General features: G+C 42.0%; 1 protein-coding gene across 5 annotated transcripts in view; it reads right to left on the bottom strand.

Annotated features, from left to right (window-relative positions):
- Positions 1-14,828, bottom strand: part of DPH6 (diphthamine biosynthesis 6) — a 248,238-nt gene that overhangs the window by 160,329 nt on the left and 73,081 nt on the right. For all 5 annotated transcript variants that reach the window (XM_083743445.1, XM_083743446.1, XM_083743447.1 and 2 more), the window contains exons 6-7: positions 10,184-10,245; positions 528-622 (exon numbers count right to left, since the gene is read on the bottom strand). In XM_083743445.1, the coding sequence (XP_083599571.1) occupies positions 528-622; positions 10,184-10,245 (157 nt within the window). The remainder of the gene's footprint in view (positions 1-527; positions 623-10,183; positions 10,246-14,828) is intronic.

Here is a 14,828-nt window from a genome sequence, read left to right on the forward strand (position 1 = left end):
ACCCACTCAGTGCAAATTGGACTGATTCAAAACATTAACATTCAAAAACATCCTTTAGTAATTCAAGCAAAATGTTTAGCATTATCATCCTAAATTGCTAATGTTAAAACGCAAAAAAAAAAAAAAAAGGGAAAGAGAGAGAAAAGGGAAACAGAGTTAATGGAACCCACAGGCTACTGATGTGGCAGTTTATCAAATGTAGCTGTAATGAAAGATAAATATTACAGGCAATTCGCACTTCATGAAAGGATAAAAGTGTCAGTGTGTAGGTACCAGTTTTACTGCAGGCCATAATCAGCAAGTAAACGAAAGTGCAAATGTCTAAAAAGTTTACAGCTTTCTATGAAGGCCTCGTCTTGTCAGGCATTGATTTAGGTTAGTGGAGGACTTTGCCAGTGTTAAACAAAGTGAGTGTTTGTGAACTTAGAGGACATGCTCTGCCGCTGCCAACAGAAGTGGCCTCAAGCTAAAAGTTAATATGTTCCCAGTGCTAAAATTTAAAGGGAAGGGAAGGCGCAGTTCCTTACACAACTATTTTCTTCTTAAACAGAGGGCAATCCAATGTGAATGTTTCATATTCTCCACCTTCTCCACAGATATGGACTCCATATTTCTTAGAAAGCTAAAAAATAAGGGAAGGGAAGAAAGTTATTATTAGGAAAAATCATTGCTTTATATCAAGTCAGAATCATGCGAGAACACATAGTGCTCGCAGTCTATACTGAAACCATAGCATCCATCTTGATTTTTTCTATTATACACAAAAGCACAAAGTAAGGCTCAGGTTGCTGCACTGGTGAGCTCCTGTGAGCTACAGCAGGTAGGGAACGGGGGTGAGAGGTCTGCAGGTAGAAAAGGGACCAGGGAAGGATGCAACAGGTATAAACGCAGTGCAGTGCTTTTTGAGCCTTTAATGATTCAGAGCCCATCCCATGGCAAAAGGTCCTTGGAACCCTTTGTCCTTGTGGTATTCTCAAAGACTTGGGACCGCAATACCTCAAGGACCACCTCTCTTCATATGAACCTACTCAGACCCTGATATCATCTTCTGAGGCCATTTCTTTGTGTGCCTCCTCCAAAAGAGGTCTGGAGGGTGGCAACACAAGAAAAGGTTTTTCTGTTGTGGTTTCCTGTTTGTAGAATGCACTCCCAAGGAAGGTTTGGCTGGTGCCTTCATTAAACACTTCATGAAAACATTCCTTTTTAACCAGGCCTTGGGCTGATTGACATCATTTTAAATGTGTTCGGGGGGGTATTGGGTTGTTTATGTTTTTATTTTGTATGTTTTGTATTTTTTATATTGCAATTTTATGTTGTGAACCACCCTGAGATCTACGGGTATAGGGCACTATACAAATGTAATAAACAACAACAACAGTGGATAAGGAAGGCTGAGAAAAGCTCAGAGAAATGAGTAGCCATGTGACCTGAGAAACATCTTGGGTGTGTTCCTTGCCAGATGACCCTCAATGGTTTCTGATCTACTGCTCATCCAGCAGTTGCTATGTGACATCACCATGATGGTGTCCATTATTTTTTTGCTTTGTCCTTCTCTCCTGGTGGAGGCTTTTAAATGTAAACCCATCTAGACTGCTCTTAAACTAGTAAAGTTCAAGTTCAAGTATTTCAGAAAGCCAAATCCTGCCCTGGAGCTGTCACCACCCCTTCTTAATTTGGGGTGTGTGTATGTTACTCAGGCGTGCTGACGCTTACACATCCAAGAACACGTTCTCCTTTATTATTGCTTCACATGTGTAATAGTGTGACTTTGGAAGCAAAGGTAAGTTCTGGGTATAAACTCTGATTAAAAACTGGAGAAGGAGAAGTTTGGATTTGATACCAGTGAAGGCGGTGAAGGTCCTGTGTGTGTGTCTGGAAGCAGTTGGAGGATGGATGGCGGCTAACAGATTGAGGTTGAATCCTGACAAGACAGAAGTACTGTTTCTGGGGGACAGGAGGCGGGCAGGTGTGGAGGATTCCCTGGTCCTGAATGGGATAACTGTGCCCCTGAAGGACCAGGTGCACAGCCTGGGAGTCATTTTGGACTCACAGCTGTCCATGGAGGCACAGGTCAAATCTGTATCCAGGGCAGCTGTTTACCAGCTCCATCTGGTACGTAGGCTAAGACCCTATCTGCCTGCGGACTGTCTCGCCAGAGTGGTACATGCTCTGGTTATCTCCCGCTTGGACTACTGCAATGCGCTCTACGTGGGGCTACCTTTGAAGGTGACCCGGAAACTACAACTAATCCAGAATGCGGCAGCTAGACTGGTGACTGGGAGCGGCCGCCGAGACCATATAACACTGGTCTTGAAAGACCTACACTGGCTCCCAGTACGTTTCCGAGCACAATTCAAAGTGTTGGTGCTGACCTTTAAAGCCCTAAATGGCCTCGGTCCAGTATATCTGAAGGAGCGTCTCCTCTCCCATCGTTCTGCCCGGACACTGAGGTCCAGCTCCGAGGGCCTTCTGGCGGTTCCCTCACTGCGAGAAGCCAAGTTACAGGGAACCAGGCAGAGGGCCTTCTCGGTAGTGGCTCCCGCCCTGTGGAATGCCCTCCCATCAGATGTCAAAGCGATAAACAACTACCTGACATTCAGAAGACATCTGAAGGCAGCCCTGTTCAGGGAAGTTTTTAATATGTGACATTTTAGTGTATTTCTCATCTCTGTTGGAAGCCGCCCAGAGTGGCTGGGGAAACCCAGCCAGATGGGCGGGGTACAAATAATAAATTATTATTATTATTATTATTATTATTATTATTATTATTATTATTATTATATCCCGCTTTATCACTACCCGAAGGAGTCTCAAAGCGGCTAACATTCTCCTTTCCCTTCGTCCCCCACAACAAACACTCTGTGAGGTGAGTGAGGCTGAGAGACTTCAGAGAAGTGTGACTAGCCCAAGGTCACCCAGCAGCTGCATGTGGAGGAGCGGGGAAGCGAACCCAGTTCACCAGATTACGAGTCTACCGCTCCTAACCACTACACCATGCTGGCTCTCACAAACTGGTGCCACATTAAGCTCACACCAATCGAAGAGAAGCATAGGAACACATTCCACACGGAATCCCAAAACATGGCATGAATCCTCTCCAGAGTAGAAGGTGGCATCACAAAAAAAGCAATACAACATTTTTAATACAGAAACAAGTGTTACTGTCTTCACATCTTGCTTCTGAGATTCCCAGCCAGGGGCATCTGGTTGGCCTTGATATGGTACTGGGATCTTCTTATGCTTTTATCGGACGACTGGTCAATTTTTTTAGCCTGGCTAAACTGGAATATTTAAGGCCCTTTTGGCTTTTATTCTTGTTCAGTCTTTTACTTTGGTGGTGTGCCTCAAGTCAAAATGTTATCTGTCAGATAATTAAATTATGTCTGTTTACCCATTTTGGATGGTAAATTGAAATCTTCCTCTCTCTTTTTTCCAAATAAAGATCAAATTATCTTTTCCAGGCCTACGTTATCAGACATTTTCCTTTTAATGAGAGAATATCTCTTTGTCTAAAAATAACCAAACATTCACTTAATCAAAAACTCACACTGCTGACATAAAAGATAGCTCTACCTGTCAGAAGCTGCTGTAAGGTTCTTGTAGGACAAATCCATCAAGAATAATTAATGCTGATGCAATAAGAATGGACAACTTACAAAACAGTTAGTCAAAACAGCTTATTCTTCTTCCTGCCAAAAACCACTGCTGAAAAGCTGTTTGAAATGGATACCCTGCCAGGTACGAACAACTACAAAAGACTTTCTTAAAATGCAGCTATATTTGGAGTAACAAAATATATGGCTGATCTTCCTTGTTGATATCCCAGCTAAGTATAACATGATATGAAGGAGTAATTGTTTACAAGCTTTCCAAACTTGTTTGTCCTAGTGCTGTCTCTTTGGTGCCACAAATCCTTCCTGGACATCAACATCAAATGATTTTTCCCAATTGTTTGCTATCTGCCCTTGTTGGCATATCCTGAATCATTGAGCGGTTCTTCATTATTAACTTCTTCAAGCGTGGGCCCAAACCTGTTATCTTAAAAAGAACTTGTTTCAGAGGTAGATTAACACAAACGTTTTAAGGGTGTAGGAAGATATATTATTATTATTCTTAATATTAATTAGATTTATTCATTTAGTAGGATTTATATACCACTTAATCATCAAAACCTCTAAGTGCTTTACACAGAATATATATTTAAATTATTGATAAAACAGATGTTAAAAATGCTAGCCTAACTTTTTTCAAAAATAAAATCAGCAGTTTTTAAAAATACACATTACAAAACTGCCTATTACACATTCTTCACCATAAGGTCCCAGAATGGGTTACAATAATGTAAAAACACAAGATTGAAATCAGTTAAAACCACTTGTAATCAGAAAAACAAGGTAGGCCCTAAAATATCTCTCTCTCAGGTATCACAGACCAGGGCAAAGAGGTACAGCTTCAGCATAGAAACAAAGCTATACAATGAAGGTGCACATACATGTGAAGGAAATACCACAGCTTGGGGGATGCCAGAGCAAATGCCCTGTCTTGGGTTGCCACTACCAAAATTCCAAGGATGGTAGAACTACCAAGAGGGCACTTCTAAACACCTGAGAGAGAATTTGTAGGGAAGGAGGCAACCTTTCAAATATCTGAGGCCTTAAACACTAATGTGAGCACTTCAAATTTGGCCCAGAAACAGCTATTCACATATATATGTGAATATATTTTATCATTGTTTCTCATATATTTTATCATTGTTTGTAATGATAGTGTCAATTTATATGTATGTGTCTTATGTTGGTGTCTTTTGTGTTTTTCTTCAAGTGGATATTGGATTTCAGCTGTGTTTTAACTTTATTTGTACACAGCTTTGAGAAGTTTATTTTGATCAAGTGGTCTATAAATCTTCTAAATCAATAAATCAATAAAATCAGTGCTGCAGTTTTAAAACAGGGGTTCTAAATGGAACCCCCCCCCCCCCCCAGCCAGTAATCTGGCTGCTGCATTTTGAACTAGCCGAAGTTTCTAAGTCATCATCAGGGGCATACAAATCTCCCACAGTGGGTCCAATTCCACAGCAACTGCCCTGTTATCCTGTTATGGCAACTCTTTCAAAGGCCTGGGGGGCAAGACAGAGACCACTTTAGAATGCAATTTATAAGTACTACTCTTCCCCCAATATGAAGAATTTGGCCAAGAAGGTCACTGAATTTCCACCCCCAACCTAGGTGGGGAGGAGAATTCTGCCTATCCCTACGCAGCAACCACAAGACCTGGACTGACGCCACCCACCTGGGCTGGTCATTGGATCCTTCTGCACAGCAAGAACCATAAGTGGGTATTCTGCTCTAGTTGCTTGAGCTATGAGGACTCCCTGAGCTCTCAACTTGACCTGTATCCTTTGGGTGCCCTTCCGTCCTTGATTCTGGCTTGCTCCTCTGCCCTGCCTGACGATTTGCTCGTCGGTTTTGGCTACAAGTTTTCTCCCACATGGATACTGCTTCCTATCTCACCGGTTGGCCCTATTTCTAGCACCAGGGGTCAAAGGGAGCAAAGTATTGTTTGTTAAGAACTCAAGGAGCCCATGGAGATGTTGTAATATCTTTGTAGCTACTTCTGTCAGGCAGAGGGCTCTCCACCAGCTAAGGCTTCCAAAGAAAATAAAAGGCAATACCCCCCCCCCCCAAAAAAGAGCACATTAAATAATCCAGACTTGTGATTACGAAGGCATGAACACCAGCTTCTAGTTCTTGATCAGGAAAGTGTGCATTTTTCCCTGAACATGTGGGCCAAAATTGGAGTTGGCACCCCATTTTATGGCACAACATGTGCAGGCTCCTCTCAGGCCTTTGTATGATGAGCATGATGGTCTGAAGGGGACTACAGCATGCATTTGAACGACCACTTACAAGCCTCTGTGCAACGAGAAGTTCAAATGCTAGTGGAAGCCCATTTCAGGCCTTTGTGTCCAAGGTGTAAAAATCTGAGAAGCCCACAAATGGAGGGTCAGGAATTGCATGCATGCTGCTGCCCCTTTACATACCTTTAGCCCTTGCATATCCAGGCAAACACCCAAAGAAGGCTCTTGTGTGCTTTAAATGTATTTTTACCCACTCAGATTCTCTGGGATTAAGCTGGCAAAAAAATATCTAAGTAACTGAATATGGATTTTTACACTTCACTTCATTTTCTTTATTAAAATGGGGAACGGGCTTCAGGACAACAGCAGCATGCCTAAAAGCTGGGAATTGACAAAACAGCAAATATAATTGGCCCATTTCCTTCTGATCTCTCCAGCTTCCAATCCCCATCGACCTCTCTCCCCGCCCCTCCATCTCAATCTCTCTCTCATACACAACCACCCCTGACAGCATTCAAAGGAAATATTTTTAGCACCATAGCCTCAACTTTCTCTGCAGCTGGTGTTTATGCTACAGTTTCACTAAGTTATAAAGTGAGCTAAATATCTAGTAAAATATTTATGTACAGTGACATTTATAGCAGAATACAAACCCCCTACCAACAAGAAAAGAGTATTTACTGAGCAACCTTCCTCCACACAACCCTATGAAGCGACTTCAGCATTGCCAAGGAAACCAAATCTAGGAGAAAATGCTGGTTATTGTTTGTCATTGTTCAGCCATGATAAAACCTGTGAAAAACAACGTAACTGGGGTATGTATGCTGGGAATAAAGTCACAGAATCATAGAATTATAAGTTGGAAAGGAGCATGAGGTTTATGTAGTCTAACCCCCTGTAATGCAGGAATCCACTACCTTCAGTTGGTACCAGAATATACAACTTTAAAAGCTCACAGCTAATTTATTTCATAATCACTAAAGGAGAGGTTGAGGTTATTAACATAGAACATGCTGACTTTTACCACAGGAAAGTTCAAACTGTGACTGCAGCTTATTAAGGCTGCTGACAATTGCTAGGAGACCCTTATTCTCCCCACAGAGCTACTACAATTCTGGGACTGGTAAAACAGCCAAGCCCTCTTCTCAGGGCACTCTGTGAATTGCAAGGGGCATAGGGGTCTCCCAACCACTCTCAGCACCCTTGGAAAACTACAGCTCCCAAGATTCTTTGAGGGAAACTATGATTGTTTAAAGTGGCATGTTGTTGTTTAGTCGTTTAGTCGTGTCCGACTCTTCGTGACCCCATGGACCAGAGAACGCCAGGCACCTCTGTCCTCCACTGCCTCCCGCAGTTTGGTCAAACTCATGCTGGTAACCTCGAAAACACTATCCAACCATCTCGTCCTCTGTCGCCCCCTTCTCCTTGTGCCCTCCATCTTTCCCAACATCAGGGTCTTCTCCAGGGAGTCTTCTCTTCTCATGAGGTGGCCAAAGTACTGGAGCCTCAGCTTCACGATCTGTCCTTCCAGTGAGCACTCAGGGCTGATTTCCTTCAGAATGGAGAGGTTTGATCTTCTTGCAGTCCATGGGACTCTCAAGAGTCTCCTCCAGCACCATAATTCAAAAGCATCAATTCTTCGGCGATCAGCCTTCTTTATGGTCCAGCTCTCACTTCCATACATCACTACTGGGAAAACCATAGCTTTAACTATACGAACCTTTGTTGGCAAGGTGGTGTCTCTACTTCTCAAGATGCTGTCTAGGCCTGTCATTGCCCTTCTCCCAAGAAGCAGGCGTCTTTTAATTTCGTGGCTGCTGTCACCATCTGCAGTGATCATGGAGCCCAAGAAAGTAAAATCTCTCACTGCCTCCATTTCTTCCCCTTCTATTTGCCAGGAGGTGATGGGACCAGTGGCCATGATCTTCGTTTTTTTTATGTTAAGCTTCAGACCATGTTTTGCGCTCTCCTCTTTCACCCTCATTAAAAGGTTCTTTAATTCCTCCTCACTTTCTGCCATCAAGGTTGTGTCATCTGCATATCTGAGGTTGTTGATATTTCTTCCGGCAATCTTAATTCCGGCTAGGGATTCATCCAGCCCAGCCTTTCGCATGATGAATTCTGCATATAAGTTAAATAAGCAGGGAGACAAAATACAGCCTTGTCGTACTCCTTTCCCAATTTTGAACCAATCAGTTGTTCCATATCCAGTTCTAACTGTAGCTTCTTGTCCCACATAGAGATTTCTCAGGAGACAGATGAGGTGATCAGGCACTCCCATTTCTTTAAGAAATTGCCATAGTTTGCCGTGGTCGACACAGTCAAAGGCTTTTGCATAGTCAATGAAGCAGAAGTAGATGTCTTTCTGGAACTCTCTAGCTTTCTCCATAATCCAGCGCATGTTTGCAATTGGTCTCTGGTTCCTCTGCCTCTTCTAAATCCAGCTTGCACTTCTGGGAGTTCTCGGTCCAAATACTGCTTGAGCCTTCCTTGTAGAATTTTAAGCATAACCTTGCTAGCGTGTGAAATGAATGCAATTGTGCGGTAGTTGGAGCTTTCTTTGGCACTGCCCTTCTTTGGGATTGGGATGTAGACTGATCTTCTCCAATCTTCTGGCCACTGCTGTGTTTTCCAAACTTGCTGGCATATTGAGTGTAGCACCTTAACAGCATCATCTTTTAAAATTTTAAATAGTTCAGCTGGAATACCATCACTTCCACTGGCCTTGTTATTTGCAGTGCTTTCTAAGACTCATTTGACTTCACTCTCCAGGATGTCTGGCTCAAGGTCAGCAACCACATACCTGGGGTATACGAGACATCCATTTCTTTCTGGTATAATTCCTCTGTGTATTCTTGCCACCTCTTCTTGATGTCTTCTGCTTCTGTTAGGTCCTTTCCACTTTTGTCCTTTATTATGGAAATCTTTGTACAAAATGTTCCTTTCATATCTCCAATTTTCTTGAACAGATCTCTGGTTCTTCCCATTCTATTGCTTTCCTCTATTTCTTTGCATTGCTCGTTTAAGAAGGCCTTCTTGTCTCTCCTTGCTATTCTTTTGGTGGACAGAGTGCCTGAAGAACTATGGATGGAGGCTCGTAACATTATACAGGAGGCAGCAACGAAAGTGGCATAACGCTGCTTGAAATACAGTGGTGCCTCGCAAGACGAAATTAATTCGTTCCGCAAGTCTTTTCGTCTTGCGAGTTTTTCGTCTTGCGAAGCACGGTTTCCCATAGGAATGCATTAAAAATCAATTAATGCGTTCCTATGGAAACCGCCTTCAGACCAGGTCCGGGGACAGTCTGTCCCCCGACCTCTTCTGAAGGCCGGCGGGGGGCAAAAGTCTTTGCTCCCCCCTGCCTGCCTTCCCGGGAGAGCGGAGAAATGCAGCGCTGCGTTTCTCCGCTCTCCCAGAAGGCAGGCAGGGGGGAGCAAAGACTTTTGCCCCCTGCCAGCCTTCAGAAGAGACCTCTTCTGAAGGCGGGCGGGGGGCAAAAGTTTTTGTCCCCCCTGCCTGCCTTCCCGGGGGCTTTTAAATCGCCCCGGGACAGTCCCGGGGCGATTTAAAAGCCCCCGGACGGCTTTTGAAGGCAGGCGGGGGGGGGAGCAGGCTGGTCTGAAGGCTGGCGGCGGGGAGAAGAGCGCTTCTCCCCGCTGCTGGCCCCGCAAGTGCCTGCGGGGGGGGGGGGATATATTTTTTTCCCTTTATTTCCCCCTCAAAAAACTAGGTGCGTCCTTTGGGCCGGTGCGTCCTATGGGGTGAAAAATATGGTAATGCCCTCAGAAGCTCAGATAGATTGTTCCAGAAGAAGGTATTGTTTGTGAGAAGTCCTTAAGTTGTGGAAGTCCTGCATTATATAGCTTCCAGCAAATGCTGAAACACACATCTTTATGCTGGCTTTTGACACTTGAGGCTTATATTTTTAGGACACAACTTATGTCTGTAATTTTAACTTGTTTAAACTGTTTTTAATGTTGTGTTTTAATATTAATATTGTATTTTGTTGTAACCTGCCCTGGGACCTTAGGGGAATGATGGGTCATAAATTGTGGTAATAATAATAATAATACTAATAATAATAATAATAATAATAATAATAATTTTCTAGACAACTTTTCTAAAAAATAAAGCAGTCAATTTGAACACTTTTACATGTATCCTATTTAAGAGAACTTATGTTTTTTCAATATGGCAAATGTTGGTCTAATGTTTTGTTACGAAGGTGCGTGCTTTAAGAAGTGTTGTTCAGTTTCCTCCACATGTATTTTTTTTTTTTTTTTTGGAGGCACAGAATGTTTCAAGTATATTTTAGATAATACTTACTTCCAAAAGATAAGGTTCCATTTCATCCAATGTTTTTCCTAGATGTTTATCTGGATCTAAACCTGCCAAGAGATGTTAAAATATATTTTAGAGAACAAAGTACTGCTTGGGCGTCAGAGATTACTTTTTCTTTTTTTAAGAAACCTTCTCCTTTGGCAAACAGTTCCTGTATATCAAAAATAATGTTGAGGCAAACATAGATGTTCTTAGCCACAACTCACTCTCTTATTCCCTTTGAACTGTTTTCCATCCATGGGGGAAAATAAGTTCATTTCCTTTGCCCTGCACAACAACTGGAAAACACATTGTTTTACTGAGTGCTTTCCATTCAGATAAATTTCAGCACATAAAAAGGAAAAACGGGGTGTACCCATTATAATAATGAAAATAGTCCAGGAGATTTGATAACCCCTAAACTGCATTCAAGATGTTAGTCTACAGGACCTCTTCCATGTTCTGTTATAGTAAGTATCAGAATTTGTAGACCTTTTAAAAATATGAAGCTGGCCTAAGCCTGCTACGGTCTGCTATAACTAAAGTTCAATAGGGGTTCCTTCCAATGGTATGGAGGAGCAATCAGTTTTAGAGTAAGTTATACATAGAATGTAGCACTTCTGACCTGATCAGACTTTGCTCACAATGGACTACTACACAAGAAGTATTATGTTTGAGCTGCACATACATTATTTATTAAAAGGCCAACTAATTATATGCAAAAGCACACCTAAAGAAATATGTATAAGGTCAAGGTAAAGGGACCCCTGACCATTAGGTCCAGTCGTAACCGACTCTGGGGTTGCGGCGCTCATCTCACTTTATTGGCCAAGGGAGCCGGCGTACAGCTTCCGGGTCATGTGGCCAGCATGACTAAGCCGCTTCTGGCGAACCAGAGCAGCGCACCGAAACGTCGTTTACCTTCCCGCTGGAGCGGTACCTATTTATCTACTTGCACTTTGATGTGCTTTCAAACTGATAGGTTGGCAGAAGCAGGGACCGAGCAACAGGAGCTCACCCCGTTGCGGGGATTCAAACCACTGACCTTCTGATTGGCAAGTCCTAGGTTCTGTGGTTTAACCCACAGCGCCACATAAAATAGAAAAGGATCAAATTCATGCTGTACTTTGTTTCTGCAGCATAATTTCATAAATAATTTCTATAGTTATATGCATTGTTGTATATATCTGTTCATTAGCTGGTTACTTTAGGAAACCTGCATACATATGTGTGTAATATGCATATAATACAATATATTAATGCATAAAATATGCATGTAACCTGCAGTAATAGCTCACTTTTTAAGCAGAAGGGGGAAAGGACATCTCACTTCTCATCAAGATGAAGGATCGAAAAGAGAATTGGCAAGGGGAATCCATGCTCAACACAGTTATCAGAAAATTCCACCCTTTCCTGAGACTTTTCTTAGGATGGAAAAAAAATGTAATGCTAATTGCATGGAAAAACTGCAATTATACATTGTTATGTAAAGAGTAGCAGCAGGGAAGCCTGTGCAGCCTCAGGACCAAGGAGATGAAGAGTTTAATTGTCTTTCTCCCCACCCCCATGACAAACATAGTATTTCCGAACCAGCTATTTGGTTTACAAGGGGTGCCAAGACAGGCTACCCATGAAAAGCAAATAGCAATTTTACATAACAAAAAAAACATGCATGTTAACTGCATTATATAAATGGAGAAGAGCAACACCATACTCGCTGCCCCAGCCTCTTTGTCACATCCACGTATTCATTCCTTGTGCCTTCTACATGTTGAAAAGGGTAGTTCTGGCAACCTGATCTATAGATGGAGCTTCCTCATGGCAGGGCTCCTATTCACATGGGAAGCTTCCATGCATATGTCAGGATTATTATTTTTTAAAATGCTTCTAAAACACTCTCTTCATCATATAATAGTGGGGCCAAGCACTGGAGTCAATGAAGAAGTAGCAAGCAAGGCTCTGTGTCCCATCCTCTGCCAATCCACATGATTGGAACAGGTGCCACATTTTGGGGTCATGTCTGGTGTCGTTCTTCCATTAGCATGAACAGATTTAGGGTAAGGATGGAGGAAAACTCCACTGTTCAAGGGTAAACCCTGGTGCTGATGAGAGACTTAGCCCTGCTTCAGATATAAGCGGAAGGCTATAATTGACATCACATCTAGTTTTACCTTTAGCTGAAGTAAAACTATAAAGAAAAAAAAAGCAACAACTCCAACAGCTCTTTTAGTGAACACTTGGAGTTTTCCATTTATATGACTGCAATGGATATGAATTAAAGCATGCACAAAAAAAAAAAAACCCAAATAACTGTCTTGCTAGATCAAAGCAATGGTTCATCTATCTAGTCCAGCATTTCACCATCTTATGGCAATCAGATGGGTGCCCTGTGGAAGGTACGAAATGTTTTGTTTTCCCCCAAAACCAAGCTGGGGTTGAAGATAAGCAGGAGAGGTGCTAGTAGACATTCAAATGAGACACTTTGAGTTGCTTGAAGGTTCTACCTAATTCGAAAGTGCTGGCTCCTGCCATGCTAATCTTAAAAGTTACCTGATGCAGACATGGATAGTTTGACTAACAACAATGTTCTTCTCTTCCTCCTCCACCTTGACGTCCTAATATTTACCAGATGAAGAGTCCTAGTTATTTTATATTTTGGTAGGTCTAATAAAGCTGCTACCTTTACTCTTTGATAATTTTGTTTCTTTCCTATACTTTTGATTGTGCCAGGATATAAGGTATCCTTGCTTCCTACCCCCAGTAAGGTTAATTTGGAATTGTTGTTGTTGTTAATTCTGCTCTCATGGAGACCGTGCTGTTTTATCTGCAGAATATGCTGCAAAATATCCATTATCCATTATTGGATAATCATTGTGTCGATTAAAGGATAATTTCTAAAACATGAGTTTTAGTTTTGTTGATTCTATCCAGTTATTGAAACATCAGTGTTCATAATATAAATGATGACAAATGTCAGAATCTCACATAATTTTTAATTATTGATGTTTTCCCTCCTAATAATGTTGTTGCAATCAGGATTTTACTACTTATGTTCTGTAAATAAAGCAAAGGAAGAACTACATAAAAGTCCATAATAGAATAAGAATTTATCAATCAATAACACTGCGCTTTTCCCTCTGTGAGATCAGCTGGGGTGGGGAGGAGGAGGCAACCTGGATGGGTGGATAAACCCACAACAAGGCCCAGGCCTTAGAAAGCTCCATGCAGAATTAGGAAATTAATTAGGAGGAAGAATCATAATTGCAGAGCTGACATCTATTTTACTTGACTTGCATGTATCAACGGGAAGCAATTATGATTCAATTAAAATATTCAGTTTTATTACTTTAGTGACTGACCTTGAAGTTAATGCCCATTTTATTTAATTGCATCATCTATGAATAAATGTTAACCCTAGCATGTTATGCCCCATTATTTTTAGTGCATTTTTCAACTCCCCAACTGAATTATATCAGTCAATTTATTATCCACTGTCAAGAAAGCAAGCGAAGCTTTATTTCTTGGAGAGAATTCCAGCACAGATAGAAGGAGCATCATGAGAGGCTTGAAAATGCTGCTTAAGAATGCCAAGCAAAAGAAACTGTACTCCACAACTTTGCTGGCCTAGAGCTTCACTGTAAAGTCAGTATGTGAAGGTACTAGTTGCATAATGAGTCTAAAAAGCCATTTCTACTCTGCCTGATTTTTAATTAATGGGAACTGTATACTTCTCTTCTAACAACATCATTGTTTAAGGGTATCTTCCCAACCGCCATGCCAAAAGACAACTTTTGTAACTTTCTAGGACCTGAAGAAAATTCGAAACATTTTTAGAGGAAGAGAGGCAAGAGAAAATTTTGAAAAAACAGAATGAACACAAGTCACGTGCATAACACTTTAATGAAACTTAAATCCATGGGGCCAGAGCCAGCTAACGGGTCCCACAAGTGGAAACCCATGCAAGGACTTCCACTGGCACAACAGGACTTTCCCCCCCTCCTCTGCCCCCAAAATAGCACAAGGTTGGTGGTGAGGGGAGATTATGCCATCATGCAAATACAGAAATGCTTGCACTGATGGCCTCTTTGCCACTCAAATAAAACACACACACACAGAGAGACACCCCTCAGAAGTGAGCATTGCCTTTCAGCAGTCCTGTTGGAGATGGAATAATCCACCTAATATCTTAAAAAGTGTGGGTAAGGACTACTGGCATAGGACAGTTTTCTCCAATCCCATAATTATGCTCAGAAGAGAACTGATTGGGTATCAACTGGGTATATAACAGCTATGGCCATTTCTGGACATAGGTCATGCATTGGTTACTTCAAGACTGGAGTGCGCTCTGTGTGGGGCTTCCCTTGCATCTGATCCGGAAGCTGAAGTTAGTGCAGAATGCTGAAGCACAATTGTTGACAGGAGTATGGCTTTGTCAGCATATTACACCCATGCTCAGAGATCTGCACTGGTTGCCAATTTGCTACCCAGCCAACTTCAAGGTGTTACTATTGGTATAGAAAGCCCTTAACAACTTGCGACCCATTTACCTACGAGATCGCCTTATGCCGTATGTGTCCATTAAGCCACTTCTATCAGTGGAATTGACACTGCTAGAGGTGCCACATAATACCTGTTCCACATTTAAAAGAAC

This window comes from Podarcis gaigeae (genome assembly GCF_964106915.1).
Source record: "Podarcis gaigeae genome assembly, chromosome: 1".
NCBI classification, from domain to species: Eukaryota; Metazoa; Chordata; class Lepidosauria; order Squamata; family Lacertidae; genus Podarcis; species Podarcis gaigeae.